Source organism: Sinocyclocheilus rhinocerous, unplaced genomic scaffold (assembly GCF_001515625.1).
Source record: "Sinocyclocheilus rhinocerous isolate Xijiao unplaced genomic scaffold, SAMN03320098_v1.1 scaffold297, whole genome shotgun sequence".
In the NCBI taxonomy this organism is placed as follows: Eukaryota; Metazoa; Chordata; class Actinopteri; order Cypriniformes; family Cyprinidae; genus Sinocyclocheilus; species Sinocyclocheilus rhinocerous.
In genome coordinates this window covers 630555-640567 of record NW_015649240.1, presented here as the reverse complement: position 1 = coordinate 640567, position 10013 = coordinate 630555, and the positions used below count along the sequence as shown (strand labels likewise).

General features: G+C 37.6%; 1 protein-coding gene across 1 annotated transcript in view; it reads left to right on the top strand.

Annotated features, from left to right (window-relative positions):
* Positions 1–6638: 6638 nt before the first annotated feature.
* The window catches only part of LOC107710475 (AP-1 complex-associated regulatory protein-like), a 9818-nt gene continuing 6443 nt past the window's right edge, over positions 6639–10013 (top strand). Inside the window, exons 1-6 of the mRNA XM_016515249.1 lie at positions 6639–6947; positions 7852–7900; positions 7994–8020; positions 8107–8132; positions 8476–8572; positions 8800–8898. Of these exons, the coding sequence (XP_016370735.1) occupies positions 6877–6947; positions 7852–7900; positions 7994–8020; positions 8107–8132; positions 8476–8572; positions 8800–8898 (369 nt within the window). The 5' untranslated portion in view covers positions 6639–6876. The remainder of the gene's footprint in view (positions 6948–7851; positions 7901–7993; positions 8021–8106; positions 8133–8475; positions 8573–8799; positions 8899–10013) is intronic.

Sequence of the window (10013 nt, the reverse complement as noted above, 5' to 3'; positions counted from 1 at the left end):
TATAACATTTCTCATTTTCTTGTAGTTTAACTAAAACTGACATTAGAAATAATTTAAATTACAAAAACACACAACAAACTTACTAAACTCTAACTAAAAATTTAACTAAAATAATAACTAACTAAAAATAAAATGAAAACAGAAAATGTACAAATATAAACTAAAAAAAATGAAATGTAAATTTTTTATAAAAACTGCATTAGTATTTTTTAAGTGATATTAAAATAACTGCTGTGAACATGATATATATACACCTCAAATTGTGTGGTTTATTGAAGAGAGGTGAGTTATAACTTTCTATGTAATCAGATTTAACTTTTGTAGTGGGTAAAAATCAAATCTTATATTGAAAATATTGCATGTTTATGTACATTATACTGTTCAAAAGATTGAGATCTGTAGGATTTTTTTTAATGTTTTTGAAAGTCTCTTTTGCTCATCAAGGCTCCATGTATTTGATCAAAAATACAGTAAAAACACAAACATTTTGAATTTTCAGCATAATTTCCAGTCTTCAGTGTCACAGTGTTCTTGCTGCTCAAGAAACATTTCTTATTATTATCAATATTATTATCAATGTTGAAAGTAGTTGCTAAATATTTTCTGTGGAAACGGTGATACATTTTTCAGGATTGTTTGATGAAAATATATAAATAAATAAATAACATTCATTTGAATATATATATATATAATACTTGTATTTTTAAAATTCTTATCTTACAGACCCCAAACTTTTTAATGGTCATGTATGTTTACATATATATATATATATACACTTTCAAGTTTCTTTATAACATTTTCAAAATAATTTAAGATTATACAGTCTAGAGCTCATTATACAAAGATATATGAATGCCAGATTGACCAGTCATAATGAATTCCAGCGATGATGTAATAAATGATGATAATTCTTGCTCTGCGTACTGTAGTCGTGGTCTTGTCGAGCTTGAGCATCTGTGCCTGAGACTTAGCCGGTGCAGAGGTCAAAGGTCAACGTGCCTTTCACCCACAGCAGGAAATACTTAAGTCTCTCTTCAGCTGCCAAAGAAACAGCAGTTCTTGTTTTAAGCAGTGCTGGCATGAAGCTGCAACCCTAATTAGATTCTCCCCTAAAAATTGTTATGGCACCCTAAAAAAAAAAAGTATTTTTAGCATTTTTTTTTCCTAATCTTAAATCTGATTTGAGCTAGTGCACAGAATCCAAAGTTTCCAGGATGAAAAAGCAACTGCTACGGCTGCAGGCTGGAAAACTGAGGAAGGTCTCATTAGTCTTTGCAGGTTAATGCCTCATCTGCAGGATGCTCCTTTTCACAGTCTAAAGACTGTGTCATTACATTAGGACTTTTGCACCCATTCAAGCCAGGGAATGATCACCCCCTGCTGGCTGGACTAAAACTAGCTGCAGCAGCAAGCTACGTTTTCACAAATGGTCTGACCAGGCTCTGCACTGCTTAGTATTAGTGAGGAACCAGAACTCTGCCTACTGCGTGCCACAGCTGCATTCGTAGCCTGTGTCTTAATAAAGCTGCTCTAATAGAGGGGTAGCGCATCCTGACATGCACAATGCGGCCATCAGGATGAGCTACCAGCTTAAACAATGAGGTCAAATTCATGATTAAGGTGGGGAATTAATGACAACAGAATGTCAGGAGGCCAGTTTAATGCCTCATCTGAACGACTCTCCTTTTTACAGGTGCCGGACTAACGCTTTTTCAGAAGGTTGCTTCATTTGACATTCTGAAGTACGATTCGTTATACTAAGACTTTTGCACCCATACAAGTCAGGGAATGAGCACCCCCTGCTGGCTGGACTAAAACTAGCTCCAGCAGCAAGCTAGTTTTTCACAACGGCCTTCCAGCCATCAGAATGTGCTACCAGCTTCATAAAGAAAACAAAGTCAAATTCGTAACTGAGGTGGGGAATTCATGACAACCGAATGTTAGGAGGCCAGTTTAAATGACACGGGACGTTTCACCTATTGCAGAATGTATCACACATGCTCTAATGCCTGCAGACACATTTAGTTTGCGTCTGTGAAGAATTAGAGACATTTAGCAAATCCAGTTGAACAAAGAGCCTCATAATGCTTCCATATGCAGCCATATGGAGAGCATTAGCTCTATATGGCAGGAAGTCATTTTGAGACATTTTATGTGTTCGGAGGTTAACCTTCATGGTAAATGACCATGGGTAACCAGCTCCACAAACATCCATAAAACTGTGACACTGTTTTTTCCAGCACCTTTGCCAAGCATGTGTCACGAGTACAGCAGTCTTCTGTCTACAGGTATAATCTACTTTTCATTAAGAGCCCCACTGGCCTGCTGATAGGAGCAGTTGTATGTGTGGGTTTAGCTGTACGGTTATGTGTGTGGAAGCGTGTACAAGCGTAATCATAAGTGAAGGTTTCAGACCGGCGGCCTGTAAAGGTGGGGTTGCCGTACCTGGCGTGCAATCTGGGCGCTCGGCTTTACCTGCTGTTAGGAGCAATTTGCGCTCCCTGAAATCAAGCGTCGAAGTACGTTGGCTAATATGATTTTAATCCCCCTTGACCTTAAAAAAACAGCAGGGTCTCGGTTTTGATGAAGTAATACACAAGACCCCATTGTTTCTGAGTCAGAGGAGACGCAGATGATCCTCCATATGTAGGTGTCTGACATACAAAGAACTCTTACATGTTGGAAACCTACATATGAAAAATGTAACAAACAAAAATGTAACCATGGTAACTCCAAACATCTGTAAAAAGTTTGGGTTAAAGCATACCCAGGCCTAATTTTGCTTATTCCCAGTGTGCTGTCATGTATATTATTCATTTATATATGATATTCATTTGCATGTATAATTATTTATTTAAAATATGATATACTTCAACTACTTTTTTTTTCATGTCAAAGGGGTTTGTGTTCCACAGACGAAAGTGAGTCATACAGGGGTTCGTTTCCCATAGCGACCATAGTTGCTTTTGGTAAACGCACCCCAGATTTGGAGCATGAGGGGGAGAAAATGATGTTAGAAATTTCATTTTTGGGTGGACTATACCTTTAAGTGACATTTAGAGACAGACAAATGCATAGTTTAGGGCAAACATATATATCATTCAAGCAGGTAATATATTTACGCTTATAATAGTTATATACTTACTTCATTATTAGCATCACCTGCAGTATCCTAACTATGATTTATTAGGGAAAACTATAGTTACCATGGTAATTTGAAGAGGTTATTGGGAAGAGTAAAGGGGGAAAAGAAAGAAATCAGTACCGTTGTGGACAGAATTATGTAACAAAGCAATACAAGCCAGAAATAATGCTTTTAAAAAGGTTAGGAAGACGTTTATATTTGATGACTTTATTTTATATAAAAAAAGCACACACGAATGTGTGGAGGGTAATTAGAGATGCTAAAAAGAATTACTGGAGGAATTATTGTAATTCTATAGGGGAGGAGGTTAATGTCAGTGAAGTATGGGGTATGATAAGAAAGATGGGTGGTTTAAAGAGAAATTTTGGAATACCCAAATACACAAAATAATGATCTTTAAAAAAGCATCATATGACCCCTTTAAATAATGGGGAAGGATTAGCTGTGACTAATGCTGATAAGGCAGAAATGTATTTGTTAAAGTACATAGCAATAATAATATATCAGAATAAATTTAAATAAATAGAGAACAAGGTATAAAGGAACATCCAAATATTAGGATGGAGAAAAGACCTTCTAATGAACATCTTGATGTGGAATTCTCACTAAATGAATTAAAGAGAGCTGTTGGAAGAGTTAAAAAAAACTTCACCAGGAACGGATGAGATATGTTATATGATGATCAAAAATGTATCAGATTTTTCTCTGAACTTTTTATTGCGTCTTTTTAATGAAGTGTGGAGATCAGGGAGACTTCCTTCTTCATGGAAACACGGGGTTATTATTCCTGTTTTAAAGCAAGCCAAGAACAAGCATAATGCTGAAAGTTATAGACCTATAGCATTAACGTCTAATTTGTCTAAATTAATGGAACGTATGATTGTGTGTAGACTGAACTATATGTTAGAAAGGAAAGAGATTATTTCACCACATCAGAGTGGATTCCGTAAAGGACGAAGTACATTAGATGCTGTTCTTAGTTTAGAAACAGACATAAGAAAGGCTCAAGTTAATAAAGAGGTGGTAGTAGGCATCTTTTTTGACATTGAAAAAGCATACGACATGCTTTGGAAGGAGGGGCTGTTAATAAAGTTTGAACAATTAGGAATTGAAGGCAGAATGTTTAACTGGATTAAAGATTTTTACTTAATAGAACTGTTCAGGTAAGGGTTGGGGCTTTATATTCCAGGATATATAAAATAGATAATGGTACTCCACAAGGAAGTGTGTGCAGTCCAGTATTGTTTAATATCATGATAAATGATGTGTTCCAAAATGTCAAAATAGATATAGGAAGATCTCTCTATGCTGACGATGGAGCGATATGGAAAATGGGTCGTAATGTATCTCATGTGACAAGAGTCATACAATCAGCGGTTAATGAAGTGGAAAAATGGGCTAACAAATGGAGTTTTCGACTATCGGTGACTAAAACTCAACTAGTCTGTTTTGCGAAGAGGAATCATGTCCCTGAAATAAAAGTGAAGTTATATGGACAAGTACTTGAACAAGTTAAAGATATAAGATATCTAGGAATATGGATGGATTCCAGGTTGACCTTTAAGATACATATTCAGAAGTTGGTAGATAAGTGCGAAAAAAGTAATAATATACTACGATGTCTAACAGGAATGGAATGGGGAGCTAGTAGGAAATCTTTACAAAGAATATATAGTGCACTGATTAGGTCAGCAATTGATTATGGATGCATAATTTATGGATCTGCTTCTAAATCCTTGATTAAAAAAGTAGAAACTGTTCAGGCACAATCTTTAAGAATATGTAGTGGAGCTTTCAGATCTTCTCCAATATCAGCCATACAAGTGGAGGTGGGAGAAATGCCTATAAGTTTACGAAAATTGAAATTAACTATGAATTATTGGATAAATGTAAAAGGGCATTCAGAATTACATCCAGTAAAGGACATATTGAAGGATTGCTGGGAATATGGGAAAAATAAAATCAAAAGTTTTGGTTGGACAGCAATTAGAGATGCTACGATTTTGGGTATTACAGAAATCTCAGTTAGTCCCTCTGTTGTAATACCGAATATCCATCCTTGGTTGCTTCCTGCCTCAAGTAGATTTTAATCTACAATATATGGTTAAGAATGAGAAAACTATATCTAAGGAGGTTATTGTTCAACAATATCTAGATCAAAATTACTCTTCAATTCTCCATATCCCACACCTGTGAGGTTGATGGATTATCTCGGCAAAGGAGAAGTGCTCACAAACACAGATTTAGACAGATTTGTGAACAATATTTGAGAGAAATAGGCCTTTTGTGTACATAGAAAAAGTCTTAGATCTTTGAGTTCAGCTCATGAAAAATGGGGGCAAAAACAAAAGTGTTGCGTTTATAATTTTGTTCAGTGTATGTATCAGTCTTTACAACAGAGCTAATAGCAATGTTATTAGCTATTCAATGGGTGGAGGAAGTTAAGCCTACAAGGGTAGTCATTTGTTCAGATTCCTTGTCAGCTTTAAATAGTTTAATAAGTGAACAATCAACATCAAGAAAGGATTTAATCTATGAAGTACTTATAAATCTGCTTAGGATTCAGGAAATTGGTATAGTCCTGAGGTTCCTACGGGTACCTGCACATGTAGGAGTACAAGGAAATGAAAGTCGATAAACTGGCCAAACAAGCAATGAAACATATGAACGTTGAGGTACAAATTCCACTGAGTAAAGAAATAAAAGGAAGAATTAAATAACACATGAATAAAAAGTGGCAGGAAATGTGGGACAAGGATTTAAAGGGCAGACACTTATACAATATCCAAAAACAAGTTGGCAAAGGGAGAATATGCTTTAACAATAGAAAAGAAGACATAATAATTACACGACTTCGAATAGGACATTCTGGTTTAAATCATTCATTATTCACAATAGGGAAACATCAGTCAGGATTATGTAGGCTATATTATGTAGGCACATGCAGTGAAGCAGAGACTATTGAGCATGTACATCTACATTGTGCAGTATATACCAAAGAAAGATAGGAGTTATTTAAGAAACTGAGAAACATAGGAGTAATACATGTTAAATAAGTTGTGCCTCAGGACAGTCAAGTATTATGAGATTCACACTCCAGTCCAGTTGGTGGCGGTAATACACCATAAGTTGGCTTGTCAACCGCCCTAAAATCGTACAACAAGAAGAAGAAGAACCATGGTAATTTTAAGTACGTATGACATGTGTCTCATTTAGAAGGCTGCGCCCTCCAGAGGTCGAATCCTCTGAAGGATACACCTCATGCATCCTCCGAATTCCTGTGAAAGAAGGTCGCATTCGGAGTGTCCTACTTGCTTTTCTGAAATGAGACAGTCTCGATGACGTATGCAGCCTTCGAATGCGACCTCCGGAGGGCGCAGCCTTCTAAATGAGACACCGCTACTATCTCTGTCGGCCTCCAGTAAACGTCATTACAGCATTTGAACCTCGCGACTTGCCGTAGTTTAAACATGAATCACATGTATGAGTTGTCAGGAAGAAGAAACAATAGAGGATTTTAGGCCGGAGCTGAGAATGCGAGCCATGGATGCATGATGCCGCTGCGCGAGCGACGTGTCCGCAGGTGACTCACCTGCGCGAACCGGCCGCGTGCTCGCGCTTGTGCAAGTCATGCAGAATAAATTCGTCGCGTCCAGAGCAGTGCGCAAAGAAGCAGCATATGGATCCGGAATGGAAGAGTAGCTGATACCTACACCTGATTCGTGCATGCCATGGGGAACTGCTGGGCTCAATGTTTTGGGCTCTTTAGAAGGGAAGCAAACCGGATACAAAGAGGAGGAGGGTGAGTCATTCATGGGGCTTGTTATCGATGATGAATTTTTAAAAATGGTATCTGTGATCTTTGGCAGCATAATTCGCCGGCTGTCAGGCGCATTGCATTGGAAAACAATCGAACAGCCGTTTAAAAGAGTTGACTATTAGTACAGCTTTACAGTTACATTAAATGCGCAGAGTTTGGGTAAGTAGAATGCAACTGATAGCAGCTCCATTACATTGGTGATGTTCATTACGTGAACGAATCGTTCTTTTGAAACGGTTCTTTCTAATGATTCACTTGATTCAAATGTGTGTAAATCGCTTGACTCTTTGGAAGAACAGCGACTCCTATTGTGATTAAAGTATGTAATTACACATATTTACTTATTACAATATTTACTGAATACATAAAAATGACATAAACACAGGAACCTTTTCATTTCACACTTATGAGCGATGATTCGAATAAATTTTTTTAAACGAACCGACTCGTTTGAATGATTCAGACTTGTCAATGCTACTCTAGTTTCCGCATTAGTTGATGTCTGATCTCAGGACCCCGCCCAGAGTCCTCTTGTGAATCCCTGGGACTTCATCATGTGCCATCGTTTGCAATTTATTTACATTCGAATTCGTATAGTAGATCTAAAATAGTGCATATTTTATACCCACTATTTTTGTTTTTTTAATATATGTTGTCTATAAAGTCTTTGATTATTACTATTATTGTTTGGAGAAGCAAAGTCTCCATCTGATGCTTCTCAGAATAGAATCTCACAATTTGTTAACCACATATAATGATAATATTAAACAATACTGTTACTTAAATCATGTTTTAAAATATTTGAATACATTCTGCCAGGAGAAAGTGCTACCTCACATATAACCTGCCTGGCCTGATGGCTGGTTACTGCTTGTTTTGTCAATAGGTCAAAGTACTTCAGAAGCAGCACAGCTGGGGAACACTATACCATTGAGGTACATTCATCATAATTTAAAACTGAAGATTATATAAGCTATAAAATATTCTCAACTCTGCATTTTGAGTGACTTCTGTGCGCTCTGTTACAGTTTGAGAACCTTGTGGAGAGCGATGAGGTGAGGGCACACTTACAGTACCACACTCATGATTTTACAATATTCCACTTTTGCTTAGATGTCAACACTTTTGTCTTCTTTTTCAGGGTGAGAGCTCACAAATCTGCCCCAGGTATGATAATATTTAATCTTGACTCTTTTATTGGTATTTTAGAGTTGGAACGACATGAAAGTGAGTAAATGATGATATGATATTTTTGGGTTCACTAACCCTTTTAAAGGAACTATGGATATTCACTGATGGTGAACCTTTCTTTTCCTGTCAAAGTGGTTGGCTCTTGGCCTGGATAAGTAAAGTGGAACAGATAGTCAAGACTAGCCATTTAATGACCAAGTTAGGACTGTAATTAGTCACATTCCTCTCAGATCAGTGCTTCACATAGCATGAGGTCAGATAGATTTTGATTGGTTGATGGAGACTCTGAGCTCAACTCTCTCTCCCGTCATTGCTCCAGACCCATCAGCGACGAGGAGATCAGTCACTTGAAGGAGCATCGCTATGCTGCCATCTCAGACAAACAGGCGCTGATTGACGAAAAGCTGAATACAGAGGTACAGCAGGTCATCAAATGTGCTTGTAAACTAAAATGGATCAATGTCATGGGACTTTTAAATGGTCAAGTTCAAAACATGTTGCCACAAAACAATGTTTACTTTTAAGTTAGAGCTTACGTTAAGTTTATGCTTTCATTTGTTGTTTTCCATTGCTTTGGTTTTTCGCCCCTGCTTTTGTTTCTGAGTTTAGTTAATCTTCCCTTTCTGTTGTGATTTCTGCCCAGTTATTGGCAGAAGAGGAGAAGTTAAGGCTAGAAGAGGAGGCTGTTTTTGCAGCCCAGCGCGAAGCAGCGCGGCTCACTATGGAACAAAAGCTAAAGGAGGTGAGGCGTTCGCACTGAGCACGCCCAGCCCTTCTCTTAACCCTGCCCATTAACCTTCAGCCACACCCCTTTCATTTATGATGCCTTCAGCTCTGTGTAATTTATTTCTAACAAATTCTGATTTAAACAGGAATAGTTGCTTGAGTTTGTAAGTTATGGATTGTATATCATGTTTTTTGTTAAAATTAGACTCCTCTTTGAAATGTACTTTATATATATTGTGACATGCATTGAATAGTTATAAACAGGATTGAAGGTCCTTAAAGGGGTCATATGACGTTGCTAAAAAAATTACATTATTTTGTGTATTTGGTGTAATGAAATGTGTTTATGCGGCTTAAGGTTAAAAAACACATTATTTTCCACATACTGTACATTATTGTTTCTCCTCTATGCCCCGCCTTTCTGAAACGCGTTGATTTTTACAAAGCTCATCGTTCTGAAAAGCGAGGTGTGCTCTGATTGGCCAGCTATCCAGTGCGTTGTGATTGGCCAAATACCTCAAGCGTGTGATGGAAATGTTTCTCCCCTTACCATATGATGCCGTGTCCCGGCATCGACGAGCGCCCGGCGCGACGAGACAACCAATAAAACCCGTTATAAACGAGGCATTTGTTGCATCCAGTGGGGACATAAGTAAGTACTGATTATAATGACTAACACTGTCGTTTTACGCGTTGCATCGCGTCGCGTAAACATAAAACCATGTCTGCATTTGTGATCGGAGAAACGACAAACAACAAGCGCTACTGCTATTCAAACTGTTTAAAACTCGCGTTTGAATCATCAGTGGCAAATCCTTAAAATGAAAACGTACTTACAGTCTGTGAGTCAGAACAAGCCGGCATTGTAGTCTACTCTACCAGGATCAGGAAACAGTCCTCCATAAAATGTGCTGCACACATCTGAATATTTGGGTTGAAGTGTTCTGGAACAGTGTTGTAAATACAACTTAACCACTGATTTCTAGTCATGTCCTCTTTTGGAAGACCAAACAAAGTAGTTTCGCTTTCACAACGAAACACACAGCGCCTTCACGACATGGCGGCGTCAACAACAATACTACAGCCAGAATAAAAGTTACGCATTCTTTCTTTGCGTGAACATTTGGGCAG